This window comes from Chaetura pelagica, unplaced genomic scaffold (genome assembly GCF_000747805.2).
Source record: "Chaetura pelagica isolate M959 unplaced genomic scaffold, ChaPel_1.0 scaffold193, whole genome shotgun sequence".
NCBI lineage: Eukaryota > Metazoa > Chordata > Aves > Apodiformes > Apodidae > Chaetura > Chaetura pelagica.
In genome coordinates, this window is record NW_009952562.1 from 576,175 (window position 1) to 590,326 (window position 14,152).

The window sequence follows — 14,152 nt, forward strand, 5'->3', positions numbered from 1 at the left end:
CTGCTGAACACCACTGGGTGGCTTCCGTGATGCACTCATGGGCTGCTCATCTACAGCTGCTCCCTACACCCCCCCTCTCAGTGTGAAGCCACAGCACACTCTTGCTACACTCCCAGGGAGCCTACATATTCTCTAACAAGCACACTGGAGCAGAGGGCTGCTTGCTGGGATTTTCCCTAGTCTTCCAGTGAAGAACAGTTTGTCCCCTCTTGTGGGGGGCCTTGAAACAAGGCCTGTCCTTCAGCTCCAAGAACAGTCTGACCAAAATCTTATGAGAAAACAAATTATTAGTGAGCTAGGAAAAAGGAATTATTATTATTGGACAAGCAGACATTGAGCAACCTGAAATAACTGTCTAGATGCCTTAACCCACTGTGCAGTGCCAGCTTCTGCCTTCTCCCCTCACCCTCCTGCCTGGAGCATAACCCAGTTTGGAGACACACTAGGACACAGCCACCAACCACCAACTCCAGTTGAAATACAGAAGGTGCAGATCTCACCTGTGCAAGTTATAGGCCAGATCAATGGCAATGAGCACACCAGTGGGAGAGGGATAGATGCTCATGTTGTCTGTAGTGTAGTCCAGGAACTTGGCTCTGGCGTAGCGCTCGATGTCGTGGGAGTCGTAATCTCCCCAGCGCAGCTGGATGTCTATCCAGTACTTCTGAGTGGTGGTGCTATCCATCACATCCCTGAGAGAGGAGAAAGCAAGCCAGAACTACTTCATCTTGCACAAAACTCTCCTGCAGATGCTGCATGTCTTTGACACCAGGCATGAACACTGAAGCCAGCCCCTGCCTGCCCACTGTCCTTGGCTGCTCTGCTGAAAGCAGAAGGTCTGAAGAGGAACCCTCAGGCTGTGGGGTTCAGCTGCAGGCTCAAATAAAACAGCACAGTTACTCCTCTGCTGTGTAGTCATGAGGGTCATCTCCTTCACCCAACATCCAGTGAGGATTCAGTGGAACTGAACACAGCACACGGGTGCAAAAAATGTTCAGTTCACGCCAGATTGTGGCCCTGGGACAGCACAGCTTTGTGGGGGTTCCTGAAGAACCCTTCAGAGTTCCTGAGCTCTGGCTCAGGAAAGATCAACTGGAGGAGAGAACAGCAGCAAAGAACCTTCATGCTCTGCAGAAGGCAGTGCTAGGAGGTGCAGCAACCATCTACATCTACTCAAGTGAGCCCTGTGCTTTGCCAGGAGCGATTGTGTCCTCCCGTGTCCCCAGGGAAAAGCAACCCCCCTCAAGATGACAGGTCTGGTCTGCAGCAAGAGCAAGGAGAGGGAAAAGGGAAACACCCACTTGGAATCTGCGAGCAGTGATGGACGTGACACGTTCCACTTGTAGGAAGCAAAAAGAAGGATATCTGCACAGGAGGAATTCATCTTGTATGACTTCCTGGGATGGATTGTCTCCTTCTGCACTGTCTCAATCTCCAGAGCATCCAGCTCTTGATCAAACACCTGAGGAAAAGGCAGTCAAAAGGTGAGCTGTGGTCACACAGCCCAGCTGAACAATCTATCCCCAACACACAACTAAACAGGCAACCCAGGAGATTCACATTTCTTCCCCTTCCCTGTCAAATAGCTGGAGAAGGGGAAGCTCTGCTACAACCCCTGGGCCCATCCCTGTTGCTGGCAGGAGGCTGTTGGTACACAAGGAGCACACACATACCACACACAAACCCAGTTAACACCCTGCTCACCTGACACAGATCCATGACAATGCTCTCATGGATCTTCTGCCACAAGTGAGCTCGGAAAATCTGGATGAGGGAGATCTTCAGCGTGGGGATCTTGCCATGCATGAAGATGCCTGTCAAATCCAGCTGCACCTGAAACCCCACGTACACCTGCAAAGGAAAAGCAGCTTTGAGAACATCCAACAGCACAACTGACGGAGCTTAGGCAACAGAACAGTTACAGTCAAGGAGGTTTAGTTCATCTGTAGGGGATGTTCTGAAGAGTTAGTTAGATCCATGATCTGCTGTAGTTTCAGTGGCAGCTCCTACAGCCACAAAGTCCAGACACTTACATTGGCTCTGTTGATGGTAGGAGACCACCACAGGGTGAATCTTCTGTTTGGAATTTGGTTCAAACCCGATCTCTGGGCATTCGTCAGCTTCTTCCACTTCATGGACTCCTCAAAGCCACTGGCCTTCTCCCTAGAAAGGGCAGATAATCAATTGCATGAGATGTCCCTCATCTCCACTGACTGCCATGGGCCAAATATAATAGAGGAAGGGAACAGAGACACTGGGAGCAGGGAACATTGCTTCATGCAAAGCAAGTTCCATGGATTTGCATGAAGTTCAGCTCCAGCCCACTCCCAGGATCCCTCACAACTGAACCACATGGTGTGCTCATGACAAAGGCACAGCTTGAGCCAAGGACTCCTCCCTGTGCAAGGTAAGGTGCAACTCAAGGTTTCTCTTACCAGAACAGACCCTCCCAAGTGGGGAAGTAGGTGCCCTTGAAGAGAGTGTGCTCCAGGATCCCTTCCACTCCACCAAGTGCCTGGATCATATCTGTGCGGTAGTTGTTCAGGTTCCAGAGTTTGCCATCGTGGCGCTGATGTGTCCACCAGAAGGGGTTCTGCTTCAGGACCTGCAGGCAACAGAGCACTAGTGAGCAGCTTTCTCTTCAGATCCATTAACCTGGCTGCACGATTGTAGGAACCAAGATGATGGTGACATCAGCAAACAAGTAAGAAGCCTCATGTTCTAGTCCTAAAGGATACAGCTCATCTACAACACGAGTTCAGGCAGCACTACTGTGCAATTCTGGCAGAAACTGAGATGTTTGTATCTTTCAGGGCCTGGCCTTCTGCAGAGCCACCATTGCAGGCTTTCACTAAGGCACTTTTCCCACTGTTAACTACAAGGTAAGATTTTGGAATGTTTGTTTTGGGACCTTTTTCCACCCTCTCAAGAATGGATTTCTTAATAGTTGGCTGTGCTAAGGGTGGTGCTCCCCAGGATACTGCAGTCTAGGACATTTTCTGGAACTGGTGTCAGAACCTCCCACTCAGGCAGGAAAATTCCCAGTCAATACCTGGTACTGTTTGAAGTCAGTCCTGACCCTCCATCCTTTATCATAAGCCAAGGTGTGCCGGTCCTTCTGGAAAAGGGTGTTAATACGAGGAATTCCCCTGTCCCATGAGTCCTCCAGATCCTCCAGCGTCAGACGCCTGAAGGAAAAAAGTCCCCAGAGCTGGTTACCTCTCAGTTTTCCAGCAATGCATTGCTGAGTAGTGCAGGTGATGACAGCCATAACACAGACCTCTGGGGCTCTGCCAGGAGATGTTCTGAACCGCCAAGGACTGAGGCTCAGCAAAGTATCTACAGCCATCACACTGATGTCAAAAAGCCAAGAGAAAAGCCCTGCCCTTGAAAGTGTGTAGAACTAACTGCAAGGGGGCCCGATGTGAGCTTTTCCGGGCACCACCTGCCATAGCATTCCCCTCTAACTGTGCTATGGGGGCACTTCCCACTTGCAGTGCCGCCTCCTCCTCCAGAGGTAGGACAGCAGCTTTGCAGGCAGCCTGTGGCAGGTATCACAGGGCCAGCAAGGTCTCCAGAGCCCCGAGGCAGTGCAAGACTTCACACCCCTGCCCCTTCTCACACACAGATCTCACTGCACACAGAGACACACCTGTTCTGGGCTATGGCCTCCTGTCTCTTCAGGGCATACTCTGCCCACACCCTCTGGGAGTCAATGAATTCACTTTCCCATGGCTGGATGTAGCGATACAAATTTGGGATGAGCTGGTCCTCCTCATGACTCATTCCTGAGCGGAAGTGAGTGATGCCAACATCTGTCTGCTTGGACCACCTGGAGCAAAGAAGCACAAGACTGAGGCAGGAGCAACAGGACTTCACAGGTCACACTTCTACGACCTACTGTAAAGACAACATCACTTTATAGCACAGCATGGTTTAACATTCTCGCATATCTTTATGGAAAAGACCACCTAAGAGAACTTTCCACCCAGGCAGGCATTAAAGCAGCACAACTCACCTCAGGTCAGACTGTGGGATGAGGACGTGGCCCATAGAGAGCATGCCAAGCCCCCCCAGCTCTTTAGGGGTGTAAAAGACCACCGGTGGAAAACGGCTGGGCATTTTGGAGTTCAGACCAATCTTGATTCGAGTCTGGATTTTATTCTCACACTTCACCAGCAAATCAAGCAGCTCCTGAGTGTTTACAACAGCCTCCCGGAAATACGTCATCAAGCCAATCAGAGCTGTATTCCATTTATTGACAATCTGGAAAGGAAAGCCAAGGATCAGGCCCCAGCCCATTCTCCAAGCACCTGCAGGAAGCTCTGGCACACACCATCCTCCCACCTTACCTTAGTGAAGGTTGTGGAGCCTGATGCCATGAGGATCTGCCTCACTCTGTTGTGAAACCTCTGCATAGACTCATCATCCACTCGCAGGAAGCACTGAGCCGTGCGCTCCTTGGTGACCTGCAAGAGCACAAGGACCTCAGTTATCTCCTGGGGGCCCTCTCTGCAATACAGACAGTAAGGTGAGCTCCTGCCACCAGGCACTTATGAACCACAGGGAGAGAAGAGGCTGAACAGCAGGAGTTCTAGGTCCTGGGTAAGTATTTCTCATCTCTCTCAGGAAGGGAAGTTCACACCCAGTTAGTTTTAACTCCACCTGCTGGTGGTCCCAGCTGGCAAACACGTCCTGCTAGTCACCCCCAGGCAGGTATATTTGACAGCAGGTGTGGACAAAACAGGGACTGCTCCATCCAACCCTCACCCTACCTCATTCTGCAGGTTCCAGACACCATCCTTGTGGGTGAACTCCTCGTAGCTGGTGCGGCACTTGGGCAAGATGCGGCACTCGAAGCCACACATGTTGAAGAGCAGGTTGGGGTTGTCCTTGCTGTACACAGACACGAAGCTGTTCTCCCACTGCACCGTGGTGACCGACCGGGGCAACCGGTTCTTGATGTCCCAGAACACAGCACGGCCACTGGAAAACAAGAGGTGCTCAGTGACCACGCAAGTTCTCAGTGCTTTCCTAGAACTATTGTTTCCACAACCCCCCCTCACTGTCAGAATCCCAGCACAGACCCCTCATCTCTTCATACTTTTCTTCCTGAGCACCTGCCTACCCATCTCCAACAGCCATTTCTTACCACTACTTTTCCCACTCTCCCTGTTTTCTCCAGGTTGCACCACTTACAGGTTCACGTCGTGTTTCATGAGGCGCATCCGAGCATCCCGGGGCCAACACTTCTTGTTGTTGTAGCCCACAATGTTCTCGTTGTTGGGGTCTGGGTGCTCTGTCAGGTAGCGCTGAATCAAGTCTCTTGCCTCATCTGCTGTAAACCTGGGAAGGCACAGAGGAGGAGTTCCATTTAGGTTGGACATTAGGAAGAAATTATTCCCTGTGAGGGTGGTGAGACCTTGGGCAAGGTTGCCCAGGGAAGCTGTGGCTGCCCCATCCCTGGCAGCGTTGAAGGGCAGGTTGGATGGGGCTTGAAGCAACCTGGGCTGGTGGGAGGTGTCCCTGCCTGCAGGGAGGTTGGAACCTGAGGATCTTTAAGGTCCCTTCCAATGCAAACCAGCCTGTGATTTTATGACTAACTTCTCAGGACACCAGTCTGCCCAGACACATAAGGACTTGTCAGTGGACATCTGTTTGCCCCAGCACCTTTGAAGGGAACTGTCCAATTTCTGTATCCTCCCACTGAAGGGAGCTTCAGCTTGATTAGCACAGAGCAACCCATGAGTATTCACATTATCTTTCCATGAGCAGACATAAAATTTGATGTCCACTTGTTGAGAAGCCAGAAAAGGCTTATTTTACCAGGGGGAAGCCTGTAACACTTGAACATTTGACATTTCTGCAGCTCACGCGCCCAATAGAGAAGCAACAAAGTAAACTCAGAAAGCCAGAGGAGACATGTGGACACTGGGTTGTTCTGGGAAATCTGTACTCCTGATCCTTCTTGGCAAAGGGAACAAAAGCTTGGAGTAGGAGTGTATTAATTCCCACTTTCCCAGCACCTGCTGCAAGGTGTCAGAGCAGAAGTCCACCTGGGGGACTCACCTGAAGAAGATGTGGATGCGGTCGATGTATCTGCAGAAGAGGCGGATGGGATGGGCCACCTCGGTGGCGATGTCCTGGAAGCTGAGGAAGTCATTTGGCATCTGGGGAGGTCCAGCCATTTCACTGGCACGGTGCAGACCCAGCACCAGCAGGTCCATCACCAGCCCATAATACTGGACAATGAAGGAAGCAAACTGCAGCCCACGAATAATGCCATAGGAGTTGGTGTGATTCATGTCCTGAGGAAAGGAAGGGGAATTGTGAGAACCTGTCACAACACATCAGAGATCTTTTAGCTCAGCAGCTGCTCTTTAGCAGGACCCAGGGGGGTTTCTTATTCCCTCATCACTTCTTTCTCTGGCAAGTCTTGAATCCTTCTCCCCCATGGGTCCAAAAACTGTCCACTTCACACTCCACACCCCCTTTCACTTCACACTCCACACCCCCTTTCCTGACACCCCACTTCACACTCCACACCCCCTTTCCTGACAGCAATCCTCACCTTGTAGTTGATCACCACGTTGTTCTTGGCTGTCATGTAGTCAGCAATGTTGTGGTCAACAATGAGACGCAGGAGCCTGTTGAGCAATGTCAGGTCAATCTTCTCATACATCTTCTCAAATCGAGATTCCAGCATCACGTTGCATTCACCTTCACTTGTTTCCCAAACGTCTTGCAGATTATTAATGCCTGAGGAGACAAGTTTGTTATGTTACCTGACAGATCAAAGTGCAGAAGAACCCTTCTGGGTGCAGGAAATCAGCCTATTTCCTGTAATGTCTCGTTTTCAGCCTCAGGTCCTTCCAGTCTAACCAAAAACTGGAACAGAAATATGTAACCAACCACAAATGCTATGGAAGTTCTTCTCCTCCAGTATATCCATGTATTAACCCACAAAATACAGCCTTTTAATGTAACAGCTGTTGATTGCAAACATAAAAACTCAGCTCCCAAGAGAACTTGTAGGAAGCAAACTCAAGAAATGAGTTTGCATGGAACACAAGACCCCACTAACCTTGGCACCACTTGTACACCAGCAGTGGAGGAGGTTCTGTGTCAGCAGGTTTGATCCACGGAGGGAAAAGTCGTCGCTTATCAGCCTCATACCACAAGTACTGATCCAAATAAGCATCTGTGATCTTCTCCAAGGGCTCAACATCATACACAGGAACCAAGTGGCTGTAGAGATCCATGAACTCAATACCCACCTGAAAAAGAAGTGGATAAACTCAGGCTTGTAGCTGACAGAGAACACAAAGCCTTGGTGCCATTTAGTTCCTGAACACAACTTAACTTTCAGTATGGCCTGGCTTTCAGGACACTCACCTCCTTGAAGGCTCTCTGAGTCAGAAGGTGTCGTTTGATCCTGGACAGAGCTTCATGAGGATTATCATAAGCCTGCTCAATCAAGCCCAGCTCCTCTCTCTGAGACTGATTCAGGCGAGACTTGACACTGAAGGAGAGAAAGAGCACGTCATGCACCCAAGCATGAACAAATTCATGGCTGCTGTGTTAAAATGATGAAAGATCCCGTCAACCCAAGCAGACCACGACAAGACCTTTAACTCTTCCCAATCCACACGCCCAAGCTCAGAAGCACAGCATCACTTTTGCCCCAAGTGGCAGAGTTTATGAGGAAACCCCAGCCAACACCACAAACCCCTTGTCAGAACCAGAACCTACAGCCTTCACCATCAGGTAATATGCTATGATATTCCCAATTCCATGAATAATGGGTAAAAAACCATCTCCAGGCAGCCTTTCCCAGTACAGACGTGCCTTGCAGAACCCAACCACTTCCCACTGCTCACCTGTAGGCTTCCTTCAGTCTCTCCAGGGCTAATATGAGCAACTTGGTGTCATGCTTGTAGGACAGTGGGGGGAAGGGAATGGGGGAGAACCTCCTGCTTTCCAGCCAGTGCACTGTGGTCGTGTACACAGCGACAGCCTCCTCCGCAGTGATGTAGGGCCCATCCTGCAGAACCACACCACCAGCATGAGTCAGTGAAAGCTTTTTCATGAAAACAGCAGCAATTTGGGCAGGTCAGAAGTACCTTCAAGTAATTGTGCTGCCGTTCCTGCTCAGCTTTTAGGTAGAGCCTGGTCAGGCGGCCCAGGTTCTTCTTACAGACAGTTTTGTCGACAGTGGCGCCGCGGCGGATGCGCTCCCTGTTGTAGTGAGCTGTGTTTGTCCACCAGTCAGCTTTGGCCTTCACGTACCTCAGGATCATGTTCTCAATAGGAGTTGGCAGCCCTGGCACCTGGGGAAGGACAGGAACTTGAGGCAGGCAGGGAGTGGGAACCATCACAAGGGAAGTTGTTCTTGGAGATGTTAAAACTGAACCAAAAGGCCAAGTGACAGACTCACCTTCCAGGGGATATTGGCCTTCCAGCAGCGCCAGGCCTCACTCAGGTGCTGCAAGATGGTTCTGGCCTTGTTCTGTTTGATTCCTTCTGGCATCATGTCCAGAATGTCATGCATCACAGCTGCCCTCAGCTCCAGGTCAAAGTGGGACTCCACACGCTGCTTGGTGACAGTCTTGGCTACACCCTTCGAGTGACGGCCTGGAAAAAGCAAAGTGCTCCAGAAGTTCTGATATTACTGGGCAGTGCTGCTCTTCTTCCTGAGAGGGGAGTGCAGGGAGGTGCAGGATTTCTAGCAGGGAGTGTCCCTGCCCGTGCAGGGGGATTTGATCTGAAGATCTTTAAGATCCCTTCCAACCAAAGCCATTCTACGATTCTATGTCTGAAGAAATCACACTGCCACAACACTACTGAGGAGTTAGATGAGTAGGAGGTTGTGGACCCCATCATGCTATGGAGCAAGGAATCCCACTTCCATTCAGAACTTATACTGGGGGCACTGGTCTCATAAGAACCCTAAAATGGTCAATAGTTCTTGGGATTGACATGGATACAGACCATCACTTGGAAGAGAAAACTGGAGCTGGCAAGCAAAGAAGATGAATCTCTACCACACCCAACTCCCAAGCCCAGGGTGCACACAGGGAACTGACCTTCAAACTGCCTGGCCAGCAGATTCCCCAGCCAGCGTTCCAGCAGTGGGGTGATGCCCCTCATGAAGAACAGCCACACTCTCCAGCCTGGAGCCCAGAAGCCACAGCCAGGACCTTTGCCCACAGGCCCCTGGAAGAACAGAGACACAGTAAGAGCTGGGTCACTTACTGACATTCCAGAGTCCCTCCTTTGTTGCTCAGTTTACGTGGGGTCACCACCACATGGAAAGGTGGAACTTACTGTGTTAAACCTGTAGTAGATGAGATGTTTCAGGTCCTTGCACATCCGAATCTGCCTCATCAGTTTGTACTTGTACCGGTACATTCCTGTCAGCTGCCCCACATGGGCAAAGATGTACTGCAAACCATCTGCCAGCTGAAACACAGGAGCAGCCAGAGGTAAGAACCAACCCTGCATCCATTGCCCCAAGGGGCCAGGTTTGTTCTACAGCCAGGAGCAGAGCATGTGAGGCCACACAAAGCTCCCAACACTGACTCACACAATGATCAATTCTCACGACCTGGGATAAAAGCAGAATCTCCCACAAGGCTGGTTGTTTCCCTTTTTTCCCTTCTTCTCCATTACACCTCAACATTCAGACATTTTGTCCTGGATAAGCCTCCCCAGATACTCCACTTCTCCTCTCACTTCCACTCCTCACCTTTCAAAAAAAACCAGAGCCTACCTGAAAGGCATCCACGTTGCCCAGCCTGTACTGCACGTGACTGTCCACCACCAGCTTTGTCAGCCGCAGAACCTCCCGGCACAGATGGAAAGCATTCCCAAAACGGGATTTTTTCCTTTCCTGGAAGAGACAAAAATCCAGGATTTATGTAACAATGTTATGTAGGAGTGAAACAGCTCCAGCTTGGTCTGTCTGCACATCAAGGGAACAGCTCAGATACCATGGCCTGTCTTACCACAGCAGCTACTTAACGATCTTCAAGTGAACTTTACTCTTGAGTAAGACAGGACATGGTACCTTGGTGGTGAGGGTCTTCACGGGCTTCAGGTTGAAGTTGTAATCCAAGTGCAGGTAGTTCAGGTTCTTCCTGTGGATCAGCAGGTTCAGCATGTTGTAGCCCTGGCGACACACCTGCAGACCCACTTCCACCCAGTCCAGCTTCGTCGACTGAAAAAACTTGGTAGCCTTGAAGGAGCGGAACAGGTACCTGGATAGAGGAGAGACTGGTGAGCTGAAGGCCCAGCAGAGCAGCAGCTCCCCACCGAGCAGACCCCCACGTACCTCTTCTTCTGGGCCTTGGGGGGTCTGTGCTTGAGTGCATTCAGAACATAGTACTTCAGTAGCTTCTGGTAGGAGACGCGCACCTTCACCGGCTGCCCGGCTGGGCAGTGCTCGCGGTACCTGGGGACAAGCCACCTTTCAACTCCTCAGGCAACGTGGAGAACACTAAAGCTCCACATAATCTCCTAAAACCCCTAAGAACCAGGCACCATAGAATCTCTTTACTTCATAGGAACATAGAATGGTTTGGTTTGGAAGGGACCTTTAAGACCATCCAGTCCCAACCCCCCTGCATGGGCAGGGACACCTCCCACCAGCCCAGGCTGCTCCAAGCCCCGCCCAGCCTTGAACACTTCCAGGGATGGGGCAGCCACAGCTTCTCTAGGCAACCTGTTCCAGTGTCTAACCACCCTCACTGTCCTCTCACTACAAGCCCTTGTCAAAAGTCCCTCCCCAGCACTCTCATATTTTCATTGTAACAAGATAATAATGTCCTGATCACTAGAACCCCCCTTCCCTCAGGAAAGAACTCACCAGTTCTTCACCAGGGGGATATCAAGAGCCCTTCTAGTCCTCCCAGACCTCAAGTTGAAGGGCCGTGGGGCCCAGAGCAGGGCAATGCCATTGGCTGTGTTATCAGTGTAGAGTGGGGTATCCTTCAGGAAAGGTTCCACAAACTCTGGCAACTCAAACTCTTCATCATCATCAGGCAATGGTTCCTGGCTCTGAAAGGCACAAACACCAACAGCTGTTCTCTGGTTGCTTCAGCTCAGAGTTAACCAAGTAAAATCCATGTCCTTGCTCTGATGGTAGGTGTGTGACAGTGCTGAGTGTTGGCCACTAGACCCTCAGCTGGGTGTTATGGAGGTAACTCATGAGATGGCAGCTCCCTGACCACAAGAGCAACCAGAAAGATCCATAACTTACCAGAAGACTCTAAAATATCAATTAATTACACACTGGGTTTTATCTTACAGAGACCAAAAGAGACAGCTTGGTGCAACTCCAGAAGCAGAAAAACTACAAATGACTACTGTGGCTTTTCTGGAGTAAGGGCTTTCTCCTGAAATACCCAAGCCTGTGTGCCACCATCAGAAGCAAGGTTACAGAAAGAAGCTGCTAAAGCCCCATCACCTCCACACACAGGGTTCACCTCAGCCCTGGGCAGTGACTCACCTTGACAGAATGTCTGTGTGAAATGGGGTTGATCAACGGGTCGAAATAAAAAGCTGGGAGATCAGGATCTTCTGTTTTAATGAAAACCACATTTGGAGTGTGGTACCTGGAACACAAAGTGTGTGTGAGAGCAGCCTGACAACCTTTCCCTCCTCCCCCAGCTCCTGAGGCTCCTGCACTCACCAGGTGAGGTGGACATGGTGGGGCAGGTTGTTGTACAAGTAGGGGAAAGCGATTTTGTACTCTGTCCTGATGGGCTGCCTGATGATTATCTTGTTGATGTCATTAAATTCATTCCAGTCTTCATCCCTCAAGTGAGACAAAGAGAGACTGTGAGGTGAGCACTCAGGGGGACAGACAGACATTCATGAGTGAAAACATATCAGTACTTTTCTTTAGCTTCCTCTTCACACTGACAATACAGTGCCCAAAGCAGCAAGCACTAAATTAATGCTGCAGAGAGTGGACACCAGGAATAGCTCATGCAAGGCAAGACATGGGATAACACCTTATCCTTCCCAGTCCTTTTCCCAGATAACCACTTCTCTTCCCTCCCAAACCCAGCACTTACTGAAGATTGATGTCTCTAACCAGAGGCTCGAACTTGGGGCCTCCAGGAATAGCCATGTTCAGGGCCTTGGAGGTGAAAAAGGCTTTCAGGTCAAACAAATAGAAGTAGTTGTCATCCACCAGGTCAGTGAGGAGCTGGTTGGCCAGGCGGTAGAGGGTGGACATCATGGGCAGGGTGAACTGCCAGCGCTGGTAGGTCGAGCCGTTCACATACCTGCCAAGGACACCCAGACACCCACTGCTCAGCCAGGAGGCCCCTGGGCCTTCACCCGAGGGCCAGAAGTAACAAAACACCTTCTGCTGGCCATTGCTAGCAGCAGACAGCAAGGACAGCCAACATGTGAGACACTGCAGGCTGAAAAAAGGGCTGTAGGACTGGAGACCGTTATGGATGACACCTGCCCAGAAACACTGACTGCTCCAGCTCCTCTCCACCTCTGTGTCCAAAGGGACACACACATGAAGTCACTTTCAAGAGCCTTTGGCATGTATGTGCACTCTGAGCAAATACAACTCAACAGGCTTCCACAACCTCCCTGGGCAACCTATTCCAGTGCCTTAGGGACCTCATGGGGAAGAATTTCTTCCTGATGTCTAACCTGAATCTCCTCTCAGTTTAAAACCATGACCCCTTGTCCTACCTCTGCCCTTTCTGGTAAAAAGCCCTTCCCCAGCTTTCCTGGACTCTGCCCTTTCTGGTAAAAAGCCCCTCCTCAGCTTTCCTTGACCCTCTTCAGGTCCTCCTGGACAGAGAGAATGCCAGCTCCCTTCAGGTCCTCCTGGACAGAGAGAATGCCAGATTGGAAGGAACCTCAGACATCATCTGGTACTCTTCTAGGTAATAATATAGTTTAAGTGAGGTGGCCCAGCACCCTGACAAACTGAGTCTTAAATATGAGGGGAAAGGCCTCGTTTGGCCTCACTGGACACCAAAGATAGAGGAACAGCTTTAGAGCAGTCAGGTTCTCCCTCCCATCCTTGAGGGAAAGGTTTTTCTCTCCCCACCAACACCACTATCCTACCAAATGTCATACACCAGGTACAGGTAATTTCTGTAGTGCATAACGGTGGGATTTTCCCCTCCCAGTGAAGCAGGGAGGCACGTACTTCCTGTTGTCTTTCAGTGGCTGGTGGTCATAGAACCAGTCCAGCACAGGGGCATCCTCCTCTGGATCCAGCTCCAGCTGAATTGCTTCCAGAGGCTCCACATCCAGGATGTTATCAGCATAATCCAGAGGGGGTTCCTCATCATCAAACGGGGGGAACCTCATCCTCTTGAAGTGGCGCCGATCCCTCTTCTCTCGCCTCATCATAATCCACATCGACCTGGCAGAGACCCAGAGAGGGTCAAACACCATTTTTGCTGTGGGTGGATGAGCCTGAGCTCCCAGCAGGGTGCAGGGAGAAGGGACTCACCCCCACTGGGCAATGTACACAGGCTCTATGACCCAGGGGATCTCGTTGACGAAGGAGATGGCGCCCGTGATGTGGTACAGGACTGGAACATCCCTGATCTGCTCCCAGGGCATGGGCATGTTCTCCAAGAGCTTCAGAACTGCATGAGGCATGTACTTCAGAGCACTGCAATCACAAATCCATAGAAATCAGGGTTGGAACAGCTGTCCATCTGTCCTGAGCCCAACTACACCCTTCCTGTGTGAGAACTGCTCATCCACAGGCTGCCTGTCCTGTCCTCTGCTTCATGCATCGTGCATGAAGAGGTTTCCTCCTGGTTTGGCTTCTGAGAGACTGCCACAAATGTTACAAAGAAGGACTTTAAAATGAGTGTCTGGAGTTTTGGTGGGTAGTGGTGAGTTAGCACCTGGATGCTGAGCTGCCCGAGCCAGCTCTGAGCCCAGAGAGCAGAGCACCACCCACAGCCCTTCACAATCACACCAAACACCCCATGAGCTGCCTACTCGACATCTCCCCCCAATTCCTGAGGTAACGTGTCATGTTCTTCTCATAAATACAAAGCAAGAGCTTCCCCTGCACGCTCCTCCCTGCGCTGCTGCCCCAGCACAACGACCACCCCACCCCCCCGGACCCGGAGCCGTTTGCCACCCGCAGCCA

General features: G+C 50.9%; 1 protein-coding gene across 1 annotated transcript in view; it reads right to left on the reverse strand.

Moving 5' to 3' along the window:
* The window catches only part of PRPF8 (pre-mRNA processing factor 8), a 27,766-nt gene that overhangs the window by 6,073 nt on the left and 7,541 nt on the right, over positions 1–14,152 (reverse strand). The window contains exons 2-30 of the mRNA XM_009993312.1: positions 13,496–13,660; positions 13,187–13,405; positions 12,081–12,293; positions 11,693–11,818; positions 11,510–11,615; positions 10,868–11,058; positions 10,334–10,453; positions 10,070–10,259; positions 9,773–9,892; positions 9,328–9,462; positions 9,087–9,216; positions 8,438–8,634; positions 8,124–8,330; positions 7,881–8,044; positions 7,396–7,522; positions 7,085–7,277; positions 6,572–6,759; positions 6,070–6,308; positions 5,200–5,346; positions 4,776–4,986; positions 4,353–4,469; positions 4,019–4,266; positions 3,653–3,832; positions 3,053–3,188; positions 2,436–2,605; positions 2,034–2,163; positions 1,705–1,851; positions 1,302–1,462; positions 501–692 (exon numbers count right to left, since the gene is read on the reverse strand). Coding sequence (XP_009991614.1) covers positions 501–692; positions 1,302–1,462; positions 1,705–1,851; positions 2,034–2,163; positions 2,436–2,605; positions 3,053–3,188; positions 3,653–3,832; positions 4,019–4,266; positions 4,353–4,469; positions 4,776–4,986; positions 5,200–5,346; positions 6,070–6,308; positions 6,572–6,759; positions 7,085–7,277; positions 7,396–7,522; positions 7,881–8,044; positions 8,124–8,330; positions 8,438–8,634; positions 9,087–9,216; positions 9,328–9,462; positions 9,773–9,892; positions 10,070–10,259; positions 10,334–10,453; positions 10,868–11,058; positions 11,510–11,615; positions 11,693–11,818; positions 12,081–12,293; positions 13,187–13,405; positions 13,496–13,660 — 4,869 coding nt within the window. The remainder of the gene's footprint in view (positions 1–500; positions 693–1,301; positions 1,463–1,704; positions 1,852–2,033; positions 2,164–2,435; positions 2,606–3,052; positions 3,189–3,652; positions 3,833–4,018; positions 4,267–4,352; positions 4,470–4,775; positions 4,987–5,199; positions 5,347–6,069; positions 6,309–6,571; positions 6,760–7,084; positions 7,278–7,395; positions 7,523–7,880; positions 8,045–8,123; positions 8,331–8,437; positions 8,635–9,086; positions 9,217–9,327; positions 9,463–9,772; positions 9,893–10,069; positions 10,260–10,333; positions 10,454–10,867; positions 11,059–11,509; positions 11,616–11,692; positions 11,819–12,080; positions 12,294–13,186; positions 13,406–13,495; positions 13,661–14,152) is intronic.